This window comes from Carassius auratus, chromosome 9 (genome assembly GCF_003368295.1).
Source record: "Carassius auratus strain Wakin chromosome 9, ASM336829v1, whole genome shotgun sequence".
NCBI lineage: Eukaryota > Metazoa > Chordata > Actinopteri > Cypriniformes > Cyprinidae > Carassius > Carassius auratus.
Window position 1 is genome coordinate 19,148,904 of NC_039251.1, and position 13,992 is coordinate 19,162,895.

At 42.7% G+C, this 13,992-nt stretch overlaps 1 protein-coding gene across 4 annotated transcripts; it reads left to right on the forward strand.

Moving 5' to 3' along the window:
• The first annotated feature begins 468 nt into the window (after positions 1 to 468).
• LOC113108640 (MOB-like protein phocein) lies at positions 469 to 13,988 on the forward strand. Of its 4 annotated transcripts, XM_026271883.1 has the most exons (9): positions 473 to 616; positions 2,069 to 2,227; positions 10,938 to 11,000; positions 11,276 to 11,376; positions 11,863 to 11,905; positions 12,090 to 12,176; positions 12,479 to 12,558; positions 12,968 to 13,079; positions 13,463 to 13,988. In XM_026271883.1, the coding sequence occupies exons 1-9, from the start codon at positions 614 to 616 to the stop codon at positions 13,592 to 13,594; spliced, it is 780 nt and encodes a 259-aa protein (XP_026127668.1). In that variant the 5' UTR covers positions 473 to 613; the 3' UTR covers positions 13,595 to 13,988. The 4 variants fall into 4 exon arrangements, with proteins under 4 accessions (XP_026127667.1, XP_026127668.1, XP_026127666.1 ...); XM_026271880.1 differs by lacking the exons at positions 473 to 616; positions 2,069 to 2,227 and adding an exon at positions 4,465 to 4,574; XM_026271882.1 differs by lacking the exons at positions 10,938 to 11,000; positions 11,276 to 11,376; positions 11,863 to 11,905; ... (2 more) ...; positions 12,968 to 13,079; positions 13,463 to 13,988 and adding exons at positions 2,336 to 2,425; positions 2,803 to 2,976 and having other exon boundaries at positions 469 to 616; positions 2,072 to 2,227.
• Positions 13,989 to 13,992: the final 4 nt, after the last annotated feature.

Genomic DNA, 13,992 nt, shown 5'->3' on the forward strand with positions numbered 1-13,992 from the left:
TCTCATTTGCTTTTTGTTTCAATGTCACCCAACATATTTCGTTCACACTGAAGGAACATATAAATAAAATACATTAAAATAGCCCATTATATTCTTGTTATGCTCGTTCCGGGGTTTCAAATTCGAGAATTTTCGCAGATTGTATTGGAGAAAAAAGACGTCAAAGGTCAAGATTGTGCAACAAGAAATCCTATTGCATTTTACAAATTTCTTTGATTTTGTTTAAAGTCTTAAATATTATATCATGCATTGGTTTGTATAAGTCAATAATTTCGTATTTATGTTGTATAATTATTTATTTAGTATTTAGAGTAGGTTAATATTATTTATTATTATTATTTGGGTCCCTATTTATGTATCTTTTTACTATCTTTTTTATTTGTAATCCACAATGCCTTATAAACAAGTTTAAAAAAAAATAAACCTCTTTGTGTAACGTTAGGTGATCGAGGAATATTCTAGATTTCTGGACGGGGGTCAGTAGGATTAGTGTTTGGCGCATGCGCAGTGCCCTTCCAGACATTTCTTCTTCACGTGGATCGCACTGGTTAAGTGTTCCTGTTTGACTGTCTTGTGCTGTTCTGTCGGATTCGCTTCTCATAAAGACAACAACATGGTAAGACGCGTAAGATTACTGATCAAGCTGCACCATTTGAATGACTTGTTTCTGTAATTATTTGATTTGTGCGACTGAGATAGCGCAGTGTTTTATAACGCTCCATCAATTTCAGCTGCAAGGTCACGGTTAGGAACGGACTCGTGCTCTGAGTTACTATAATATAATAACACATTGATGCGATGAGAAGCGTGTTACTTAGTACACAGTGTTTGGAGGAATGGTTTAAAATGAGTGTTTGGGGATTTCACAGATAACCCGGTTTGCTATCATTAAATCTGAGCAAATCGTTGGTTTACAGACGAGTAATGTTTAAGTGTGTATCTTAAAACATGTGGTATATTTATTTTACAATATTTACTATTTTAATTTGTATGACAGTGTGTAGAATTATAATTTATGTACATGCGTATAAAGTATTTGTCTTGCAGGTGCTGTCACATCTTGCATGTGAAAGCTCAAAATATTTCCATCATCTTAATTTCTTGAATCGGGTTGCCACACTCCTCTTGCTCCAAGATCATTACAACCAATTGCGCGTCAGCACGATATGAACTTCCGGGTCACTTTGAATGGAGGCGAACACGTGCATTTTTATGTGCAGTAACTGTGATTATTTTGTTTTCAGTTCGATTCAAGCATAGAGATGAAATATTGTCTCTAGATGGGTTGAAAGTTTATTTTTTCTGTATTAACCTTGTAATAAATTAACATAGCATTATTTTAAAAATGCTCAACGTTCTTAGGTATCAGACAATAACTAAAGACATTTGTGACATGAATTGCTTTTTTAATGTATTATGAGGTCAGATGGGAATGCACAACTGATTAATTCTAGGATTTTCTACATTCCAAACCGTTTGGCCTTGTGGGGTTATCATGATGACTGTCCTTTTGTCCTTCAGCAGGATAGTAAACATTTACAAAACCTCTAAACTCCTCTCCTCCCCCACAAGAATCCTTAACATTTATCCCGTCTACCCTCCCTTCACACATGTCCTTCTCTCAAGGACACACACACACACATCTGTTCTTAGACAAGCAGCTGCTCTCATCTTTAAATGTTGTGAACAGTAATGGTCAGTGTTTTTTTTATTTAGGTATCCTTTTTAAATATGCATCTAATTTAGTAGGCTTAAATGTATACTCTGAATGGGAGATAAACTAAAGATTGAAGTCAACTGGAGTCAAGAACTCACAGTAGTGCTTTTAGGAAAGCATTACTTAAAGGCCTAAAAGGGAATGTAACCATAATAGTTATTGATTGATTAATATTATTTGAACACCTTTGGGAATAGATATAGAATGTAGCAAAAATTGTAGAGGAAAATAAAGACTTCTTTTTCTCTCTTCTAGTCTGCAATGCCTCCTAGTGGTACATTTTTGTAGTGTTGCAGAAAACATGCATAGACATAGATTCTACACTGTACTAAGCATGTATTTGACCCAAAGCAGGCTTTCCGGAAATTCCTTCCCATGTTCGACCGTGTGTTGGTGGAGCGGCTAGCTGCAGAGACTGTGACAAAAGGAGGCATCATGATTCCAGAAAAGTCTCAAGCCAAAGTGCTGCAGGCTGCAGTGGTGGCAGTGGGTCCAGGATCCACCAACAAGGTAGCTTTTTTTTATAAGCTTATATTTTATGTTCTGATCCAAGCGTTTTCTCTACAGTGTGTGAGATGCATGCTGTACCTCAGACTTTAAATGATGTCTGTCTTTTAGGATGGGAAAGTAACACCTGTCTGCGTCAAAGTTGGGGATAAAGTTCTGCTGCCAGAGTACGGAGGAACAAAAGTTGTTCTTGATGATAAGGTTAGATCATTGGTCATGATTGGATTATAAGATGATCGATTTTTTTTTTCTTCGTATGTATGTTATTATAGACTTTAGTTAGGTCAGACATCATAGTTAATTTAACAGATGAACACAAGGCTGTAAGGGATAGTCTTTACAATGGCATGCACTGTATAAAGGTCCTAGATTACAACAAATTTACATTTTTTGGAAATAACACTTTTTTTTTTTTTTTTAGGTTCATTTAAACACAGTAATTCTATTCTTCACACCTGTTTCATTCCTGTCTGAAATGATGATGCTATTCTTAATAAGTTCTATAGAAGAAATGTAACCAAATTATATTTATAATTTGTATAATATTGACTTGATTGTATTTGTATTTCCTTTTGTAGGACTATTTCCTGTTCCGGGATGGAGATATTCTTGGCAAATATGTAGAATGAAGTGGGCTTGTTCAAACATCTGTGTCATCCTGGAGTCCATAGAGAAAGGGGTTGAATTGTAATTGTCAATTGTAAATAAGTATGATCAAGTTTTGTTTAAAATAAAGTGATCTTGGTGTTTCATCTTGCTTCTTCATGGAATTGTTTGGAAATTAACATGTGAATGTTGAAACATGAATATGCACTGTCTGAATTGTGTGTATTAGGATACACACACAATTAATTGCATTTACTTTATATTCCATATTCATGAACTGTTTGTTTTAGTGTTTGGTCAGGTATGAATTCTTGAACTCTAACTTTGTAGAAGATTATAATGGAGTCAGATGGATTATTATAATTTTTTTTTATTGTGATTATAAAGTAATTCGTGAACTAATTATAGGGTTTGAAAATTATTTTTTTTACCATAGGAATTTGTATTCCATGAATCATTTCCTCTGAATTATGAATATGTGCTACAGCTGGTAATCAGAAGGAATAACTAAAATAATTATAGTACAGTGCCTTTTGAAAGTAACCAGACTCCTAGACCTTTTTATCACAATTATATAAAAAATGTTTTTTTTTTTTTTTTTTAAACTGCCATGACATTTTTGTTCATTAAAAATTATTCAAAAAATAAGTTTTTCTTTGGCATTATTTAGAATAATCAATAGGTACACATTTACATTATTAATGAATACATGTAAGAAAGAAAGCAATGAAAATGTGTACACAGATATTTTAGATTTAGTCCGAGAGCTTTCTGTCCCTCCATTGAAAATGTATGTACGGTATAGTGTCCATTTCGTAATTTTTTTTAATTTTTGGACCAAAATGTATTTTCGATGCTTCAACAAATTCTAACTGACCCTCTGATGTCACATGGATTACTTCGATGATGTTTTTCTTACCTTTCTGGACATGGACAGTATACCGTGCAGTTTCAATGGAGGGACAGAAAGCTCTCGGACTAAATCTAAAATATCTTAAACTGTGTTCCGAAGATGAAAAGAGGTCTTACAGGTTTGGAACGACATGAGGGTGAGTCTTTAATGACAGAATTTTTTTTGGGTGAACTAACCCTTTAAGGAGAAGTCGTGGCCTAATGGTTAGAGGGTTGGACTCCCAATCGAAGGGTTGTGAGTTCTAGTCTCGGGCCGGACGGAATTGTGGGTGGGGGGAGTGCATGAACAGCTCTCTCTCCACCTTCAATACCACGACTTAGGTGCCCTTGGGCAAGGCATCAAACCCCCAACTGCTCCCCGGGCGCCGCAGCATAAATGGCTGCCCACTGCTCCTGGGAGCACAAATTCTGAGTATGGGTCACCATACTTGGTTGAATGTCACTTCACTTTCACTTTCAAGACACATTATGAAGTATTAATGCAATATGCATATTTAATTAACATGTTAATACAATAGGCCCCAGGTGAAATAACAGTTTAAAATAAATGCTAAAAAATATTATACATAAAATAAATACCTTTAAGACATTGTGAAGTTGATAATTGTGAACGTGTTCTCCAATATTTGCTGGGATCAGTGTACCTGAGCTCCTCCTGTAGTAGCGCTTCTCGTCCAGTGTGGGCGCGCTCTCAATCAAACTGAGCTCCTCCTGTAGTAGCGCTTCTCGTCCAGTGGGGACGCGCTGTCAATCAAACTCTAAATCTGTCGAGATGGTCATGGCGGAGGGCACAGCTGTTCTGAGGAGGAATAGACCGGGCACCAAGGCGAAGGTAAAATCAAAAGCGAATAACACTCGAAAGCATTTCACTAACTCAAATCTGTTCGTAGAGTATATTTTAATGTTATATTTAGATAAAAACGATTTGTTCTCGTGTGTGTGCGGAAACCGCAGATATACTCAGGAGCTAAGCTAGCAGTTAGCCGAGAAAACGAATGATTCTCAAATGGAGGTTTTTCGTCGAATATCCTGTTCATGATAGTACTTATGTTCTTTTTAAAAGTACTTGAATGTGTACTGAAGTATTGGGCAGGAGGCGTCCGAAATGCCAGGCTTTCACGATTTACTTGTTTTGGCAAACAGCAGTCAGCTAACGTTAGTAGCCGTCTGGAAGTACCCGGATGAACATCACTGCTGCTGATGCTCAAATACATTAAATTATTATATTTAAAACATAGTTAACATAATATACGATTATATGTCAGAGTCATACAGCTTTCAGGTATTATACACTGCTGTGTTCAGTCACTAATATATAAAGAAATTGATATAACCAATGGGACATTTTACAATGGGAACAACGTAGAAACTGTAGTTCCCTCTCGAGGCGGTAACTCAACATTACGTCAGCTAAGACGTATATGGGAACTCTTCCCTTCTCCACTTTCACTGAAATCTTATTGGCTAACGCCAGCTGGGGACAGCTGGCCAATTGACGCGAAGCATGCAAATACTGGCGGGTAAGCGTGCAGTATAAAATGCATGGGCGCGAAAATTACGTCAGAATCTCTTTCTTCACGCTAGAAGTCTTATCTAAGTCATCGTGGAAGTTGCAATAGAGGACTACTCACCCTGTTTTTCCTCTCCGCATCCGATGGCTGCTAATGCTAGATTCGGACCTTCAACAGTTCTGTGTGACCTGCTTGGGATTCTCACACGGACAACACTTGCGCCCAGTGTACCGAGCTGCCAGTGCGCGCCCTCAGAGCCAGAGTGGCTCGGAGGACGGCGGGAATGAGGCCCACTGCCGCCAGCGAGCCGCTGGTGGGCCCTCCCCCGCCCGAAGACGAGTTTGACGTCGGCGTGGTGGACTATAAAAAAACGCGAACTTCGTCCTCTTCGGAGCTGGCGAGGAAAACGACTCCATGTCGCTTCGACGTCGAAAAAGGTTTGGGCCTCTCAGTGGTACCGCCCCGACCAAGAGGGCCCTGAGACCTCCAGGAGAAGCTCGTCAGGGTCTTCGGAAAGGTCGTCTCGGAGCTGAGTCTCACTTGCAATACGAGCCTGTGATGGGTAACTAGACTCGTGGCTCCTCCAGTCGAGCTGCTACCAGATGGCATTTAGGCATGCAAGAGCTCGTGGTGAAATCGTGGGCTGCACCCCAATCGGCGCGCACCCACTCTGCTACGAAGGCCATATCACGCACGTGGACGGGACGGAAACCCTCCCCCCCCCTCGTCTAGGAGACTGTTACCACACACCTGTGCTCGTCTCCCTCTGCTTTTGGTCCGGACCACAGTCTAGAAAGAGCAAGTGCAGCTTCTGCTCTTTACCAGGGCAATACTCAAGGTGTTTCAGGCAAACGGCGGCACAGTAGCGCTGTCGTCATCAGGATCGCGGCAACTGATCTCGCGCTGATTGCTATTAAGCGCTCTGCTCAGCTGTTTCACGGAGTTCATGGTCATCTTTACAGGCACCTATGGCTTCCCTAGCTGTCCTGAAAGACGCGGACCGTAGGCCGCTCCTAAACGTTCCCGTTGCTCCCTCTGGCCTCTTTGGTGACGTCATGGAGCTATTCTCAGAGACGCAGAAAGCGCGCCAAAGTATGAGCCACGTGATACCCCGTCGCTCACCCCAGTCTTCTTCTGCGAGATTCTTAAGCACCGGGCCAGGCTCTGAAACCAGCTAAATAACCCGCAGTGGCACCCCGCTCTGAACCGGACGCTCGTTTCTGCCGAAACCAGCAGTGATAAGAGCCTGGAAGGTAACGTCAGGGTCGGTTGAGGAACCCGCGCCGCGAGAGAGCCAACGCGCCATACGAGCCGTCTCCCTGACGGTGAAAGAGTGAGTGAGCGGGAGGCCCCGCCCCCAAGCGCCATGTTCATATGCATCATGTCCCCCATTTCCTTCGGGCGACGATTGCTATGTCTGTTTGAATGCTGTTTGTGTGAGTTCCACAATAAAAGCAGGTATACAATCAGCGAAAGAGCTTTACTGCCTCTTACACTCATCTCTGTGTCACTCGCCCTGTCTCAGAACAGTGCAGAGCCACAACCCATGATTATACTGGCCTCGCGAGAGTGCCAACACCACATAAACACGGTGTCACCCTCAATGTTCAGATGCATCATGTCCCCCATGTTTCTTCGGGCGACGATTGCTATGTCTGTTTGAATGCGGTTTGTGTGAGTTCCACAATAAAAGCATGTTACAATCAGCGAAAGAACTTTACTGCCTCTTACACTCATCACTGTGTCACTCGCCCTGTCTCAGAACAGTGCAGAGCCACAACCCATGATCATACTGGCCTCGCGAGAGTGCCAACACCACATGAACACGGTGTCACCCTCAATGTTCAGATGCATCATGTCCCCCATGTTTCTTCGGGCGACGATTGCTATGTCTGTTTGAATGCTGTTTGTGTGAGTTCCACAATAAAAGCATGTTACAATCAACTAAAGAGCTTTACTTCCTCTTACACTCATCTCTGTGTCACTCGCCCTGTCTCAGAACAGTGCAGAGCCACAACCTATTATTATAATGGCCTCGCGAAGGAGCGAGAGTGCCAACACCTCAAAGACACATGCATCATGTCCCCCACATCACTATGGGTGACGATTGCTATATGTGTTTAAATGATGTTTTTGTGACTAAAAATTGTACTAAAGAAGCAAAATATATACAAATTCTTGCACCCAACGTTGTGTCACTCGCCCTGTCTCAAACAGCGCAGAGCCACAGTCCATGATTATAATGGCCTCATGATGGCGCAAGAGTGTCACACCATTTAGCGACGCGCCCGCCCTCCCGCCAGTGCTTCCAGCCTCGCGGGGGCGGGGCCCTAATAAAATAAGCCATCAGTGGCTGTAGACGTAACGCGTCCGCCGTGTCATCTCATGGACGGTAAGAGGGCTATCCCGAGCGTTTTCACCGTGGATACTGGGAATAATTCACGACAGATATTCTCTCCAATTCAAACGCAGACCTCCCCGCTTCAATGGCGTGGTCCCGTCACTGACTTTGCCCCAAAACCGTTCTGTTCTGCGACAGGAAGTTCTCAGTCTGCTCGAGAGAGAGCGATAGAGCGAAGTTTCCCCTCAGATCGAGCGGAATGCGCATGTTGAATTATATGGACGATTGGCTGATTTTAGCCCACTCAAGAGATGTGCTATCAGTCACGTGGAAACAATGCTTCGCCGTTTGGATACGCTGGGACTGCGTGTGAATATGCAGAAGAGCGTGTTTTTACGAGTCGGACTGTAACATATCTGGGAATATGTTTGGACTCGATGGCGATGCGAGCCCATCTCTCTCTAGAGCATTTCATCGACTCTGCGCTGTTTCTGACTGGGCAGGTCGTTTGCACTGAGGGAATTTCAGAGGCTTCTGGGACTGATGGCGGCGGCTTCTTCAGTGTGCCATCTGGGTCTGCTACATTGCGGCCGCTACAGTTTTGGCTGTAACTCGAGTTCCGCCGAGGGCGTGGTCTTCGGTCCACAAGCACTTACGGTCATTCACAGTTGCGTCAGCACTCTGAGACCGTGAAACAGCCCGGATATGTTCAGCCCAGGAGTTCTTTTCTCTGCGAACGCTATCTAGGCCGGGGAGCAGTGCGTCTGGGCCTGTGGTCGGAGTCACAGAGAAGGTGACACAAAACCGTTTGGAATAATGGAAGCGGTGTCCTAATATCCCTGCAAGCCGTTCGGTCGAAATTGGAGCGGAAACATGTACTGATTCAAACCGACAACACGTCTGTGGTCTCGTACATAAATCGCCAGGGCGGCGTGCGCTCCAGAGCTCTATTCAAACAGGCAGCGAGTTTCCTGTTGTGGGCGGACCGACACTTAATCTCCATAGGAGCGTCGCACATCCCCGGTACTTTGAACCGTGGAGTGAGCATGCTTTTGAGGAACGGGATTCCTTAAGGAGATGTTGGCTTCACCCAAGATCAGATCTAATGATTTGGGAGGGAGGAAGTGGATTGTTTGCCACGAGCGAGAACACGTTTGCTATCTCACTCCCCCCCTGCTGGGAGATGCTCTGACATCGCGCTGGCCGGAAGCCAGGCTGACACATTCCCTCCTGTGAAGATTCTGCCTGTGTTGTGCAAAATCAGTGAGGAGAAAGCATCAGTTATACTCGTGGCCCCGAACTGGCCGAATCAGCCCTGGTTCGCGGACCTGAGAGAGTTACTGATGGCTCCCCCATGGTGAATCCCCCTCAAGCAGGACCTGCTGTCTCAGGCGAATGGCACAATATAGCACCCCAGCCCCGAGCTGTGGAACCTTCATGTGTGGCCGCTGCGGGGACCCTAATGAGCGGGACATTCTGCACTGGCGAGTGCTAAACACACTTACTGAGACGCGAGCATCATCAAACATTCGCTGCTACGCGCAGAAGTGGTGAGTTTTCACAAAATGGTGCGAGAACATTTATATTGACCCGGGGACCTGTTCCGTGTCGGATGTTTTGCGCTTTCTACAGCACAGTTGGATAGCGGGAGTTTGAAACCATCCACGCTGAAGGTGTATGTGACCGCTATTGCCGCTTTCGTTCCCCGGTTACGGGTAAACGATCGGTAAGCACGCTCTGGTATTCAGTTTTCTCAGGGAAGCAAGTAGATTGTGTACTTCATGGCCGCCCTCCGTGCCGCCGTGGGATTTCGCTCTAGTTTTGAGGGCTCTATCTCTTATTACCGTTCGAGCCATTAGCTTCGATTGCGGTTAAGGAGCTTCCCTGAAGACTGCCTTGCCTCTTGCTCTCGCCTCAGCGAAGTGCCTTGGAGAATTTCGTGAGTGTTTGGTGAACGATATTGCATTGGTTTCGGGCCTGGCGACTGTAATGATCACTCTCCGGCCGAGACCGGGTTTCGTTTCGAAGTCACTCAATACACCGTTTTGTTTCCCTGCCCGCCTCGTCTATTGAGCCGTCAGCCTCGCGCGACGCTGATACTCAGAGCGCCGGGACCCTGTTAGGGTTTTACGGATGTATATGAATTGCTCGGCCGCCTTTCGTCAGTCGGACCAGCTGTTCGTGTGCTTGGTGGATGTAATAAGGGACGTGCTGTTTCTAACAGAGACTTTCTCACTGGATCGTGGACGCTATCAAATGCCAGGGGAAGGATTACCCCCCTCAACATCAGAGCTCATTCTGCGAGGACATTATAAATGCTTCCTGATGGGCCTGGTCTAGAGGTATGTCTGTCCAGTATTTATGTTTTGCTGCTGGCTGGTCTTCCCAGAACACAATCGCCAGGTTTTACAAGCTGGATGTACCCTCTGTAGCGTCACATGTTTTTCGGTGAGTTAAGTTTTATTCATTAAAGCTGTTATAACCAGCTATACAGTAGTTACCATGGCTGCTAACTCTGTGTTATGGTTTAAATGGTTTATGCAGCAGTCACCGCAAACGCCGTCGACTCTGTTTAACTCTCATGCTTGAGTGCTTATTGCTTTGTGTCTGCCCTGGTTAGTGCAGATTTCGATATATTGCTTGAAGTTATGCATATTTTGTTAGGGTCGGAGCAGATGTCTCATTGGCCTAGTTCCGCCTATCAGATGCAAGCACTCTTAGCGACACGGCCATTGGCTAGAACTGTACTGCTTGTGTGAGGGTGATTGACTCCGTTCAGGGCTTATCTTCACTGCTCTCACGGCGGGATTTTATACAGTTCCCATATACGTCTTAGCTGACGTAATGTTGAGTTACCGCCTCGAGAGGGAACGTCTCCGGTTACTATCGTAACCTCGGTTCCCTGAGAGGCGGGAACGAGACATTACGTTAGCCGCCGTGGTCGCTGTTTGATCAGCTGTGCTAGCGTTCAGTCGTGATTCTGACGTAATTTTCGCGCCCATGCATTTTATACTGCACGCTTACCCGCCAGTATTTGCATGCTTCGCGTCAATTGGCCAGCTGTCCCCAGCTGGCGTTAGCCAATAAGATTTCAGTGAAAGTGGAGAAGGGAAGAGTTCCCATATACGTCTTAGCTGACGTAATGTCTCGTTCCCGCCTCTCAGGGAACCGAGGTTACGATAGTAACCGGAGACGTTAAGTTGCCTAAATGCTATGACGTATATGTATGTATCACACACGTACTGTCAGTAATTGCTCAACATTGGTTGAACTGTATTAAATAAACAACCTGTTGTTGTTATATTAAGGTGTTTATAAAACTGGTTGTTTTATTCATTATTAGGAATTCTACAACTGGTCTGATGAGTCTTTTGAAGAGATGGACAGCACACTGGCAGTGCAACAGGTGACCGCTTTTCTCACTTCATTGAATCACTGAAGAATTTTGAGAGTTGCTCTTTTCCAGACCGTGGCCAAAGACTGTCAAGCTCCAAAAAATCACTTTAAAAATTGTCAATGTTATTTTTACACCATATTCTAATGCCCTTTAAGTAGTACAGTATCTTTATATGAGGAACAGATTGAAGTTGTGTGCTAAAGTTCATTACATTCTGAAGTCATTGTGTTCATTTCTTTTCTGTGTTTTTATATTGTGAATAAATGGTTGTTTTTGCTGTTCAGTATATTCAGCAGAACATCCGTTCAGACTGTTCCAACATCGAGAAGATTATGGAGCCTCCAGAGGGACAGGATGAGGGGGTGTGGAAATATGAACATCTCAGGTATATTATTAGTCTGAACGTCATCTCAGATTCTTCATTTCAGCTTTCACATCATCTAATGTTGTAAGGACATATAGCTTATAGTTTTTGATCAAAAGATAGGTCCCACATTATATTAAACTATATAATGTCTTTAGCTACTATGTACCTGCATAAAGATTTGTGATTTATGTTAAAGTTGTATTGCAAGATACAGGTTTGTAGCATGGTTATGTTTTGAGTGTGACAGATAGGGTCAACAGTCTAATTATACATGTAATTACAGAATTTTATATAGTAGATGTAATTGCATGCTTCTTTAATATACAAACAACTTAAAAGCATGTGTGAACACAGTAAGGGGAATATTTATTTAAATGTTAGTACATGTTAAAGTTGGTCTTCAAAATGTTCATCAGATGGCAGATGCTCTTTGTTGCTGTGTCTTGGGAGTTTTTATAGTATTTGTGTAAATTGCAAAATATTCTGTTCTGTATTTACACATAGACAGTTCTGTTTGGAGCTCAATGGCTTAGCAGTTAAACTGCAGGTAATTATCTCTCTTACACTTTATTGCACTGTTCCATTACAAATAATTCTTATAGTCTGCACTGCACTATTTCAAAGTAAAGTAGGTCTCCTTGCCACGTACCAGGTTGTTTGAGATGTCTTTACATTTGTCTGCAGATATTTATTTAGACAGGACAATGATGTGTGATGTCTTTGCTCCATAGAATGAGTGTCACCCTGACACGTGTACCCAGATGACTGCCACTGAGCAGTGGATCTTTCTGTGTGCTGCCCATAAGACTCCCAAAGAGGTGAGTGTCTCTGTGACCTTTTGATCCAAGTTCAAAGTTTGCATATGAAATGAGCTTTGAAGTAAAAACGAAGTTATGCCCATGTGTGAATTTTAGGGCTGCATGATCTCTATATTATGTCTTTGATGAATCAGATAAATAAAATTAAAAAACAGATGTTATCGTTTTTTTCATGTCCAGAATGTGTTTAAATTGATCATCAAATTAGTTGATTGTTTTCATAGATTGTCATTTTAATCTTAGAAGCTAAATAATGGATGATTGTGTCTTATGGTGATTTGTTTGTTTCCGGTGGCTCACAGTGCCCTGCCATTGACTACACAAGGCACACTCTCGATGGAGCTGCGTGTCTTCTCAACAGCAACAAGTATTTTCCCAGCCGGTGAGTTATTGAACATCTGTTAAAGCAGGGGTGTTCAGTGCTCCTTCTGGAGATCTGTTTTAGTTCCAGCACTGCTTAAACACAACCAAATTTGAGTTTTTAATGGACCCCCCCAATCCATTTTTTATTCCTTGTTTAGGGGGTGGGTGATATAACCAGAATGAATAGTAAATAGGCTTTCTTTATTATTATTAATCAAAACCTTATGCAGCTCAAACCTTTCAACCCTTACAGAGTTCCATATCACCGCATGACTTAATTATTCCAGCTACTATAAATAAATACAGCTTTACCTACATATATGCTTTATATCATGAATTTGTAAGATGTTGCGTTTCTAGGATTTTCTAGCTGTAAACAGGTTACTGGTGTTTCCCATAACCGCTGCTCCTCTCCGTTTTCTGTATAGTGTCAGCATTAAGGAATCATCTGTGGCCAAACTGGGCTCGGTTTGCCGTCGCATCTATAGGATCTTCTCCCATGCTTACTTTCACCACCGCCAGATTTTTGACAAGTATGAGGTGAGCAAGATCATTTATGTAATTCATAAGCACGTATATTTCATAAAACATAAATCATTTCACAATACACTATTTTACCAAATATTTGTGTGCTGTATTTTTCTGGTTAACAGAGTGGTTGTTAACAGGAATTGCAGCCCATTAAGAAAGGTTCCAATTGGTAATTAATGAGATTTCTGTGAGGGCCGTGTCTAAGTAAGCAGCTCACAGAGTGTTTGGAGTCATTACTTCAAGTGAATGTTAAGCATGATAATGAGCAGTGGTCATGACAAAGCAACTCCTGCAGTGGTCAGTAGGAGGCATCTTTGGACAGTTAGCTAAAAAAAGCACAGTCAAAGCATCAGACAGAAACATTTAATCAAAAGATCATCTCTTTCCCACAGAATGAGACTTTCTTGTGTCACCGCTTCACTCGTTTCGTGATGAAGTACAACCTTATGTCTAAGGACAACCTCATCGTGCCCATCCTGGAAGAGGAAGTCCAGAGTGCCACTGCTGGGGAGAGTGACGCCTGAGCTGTATTTGTGCATTTTGAGCCTCTAGAATCCAGACAGCAGAGGTGTACAACTTTAGTCATTTGACATACGTTACTTTTCCACTCACTAATGCTTCATTTGATCCAAATTTCATCATTCAGCTGTAACAATCAAAACGTTACATCCGCAGATCCTTGTACATATCTCACTCCATCTCCATTGTAAATTCTGCTCAACCAATAAGAATTTCCTTTCTTTTTCCCCCTCTCTCGACTATAAACCAGTCTGGTGATATTCACCCTGTATTTTCTCTCATTGTTAAATTATTATATGGGTGGAGGGCTCTTATCCGGCCCACTTTGACCTTTTTTTTTTTTTTACTAAAATGTATGGTATTTCCATTGTCCGTTGTTAATAAAAGACTTGTACCTAATTTA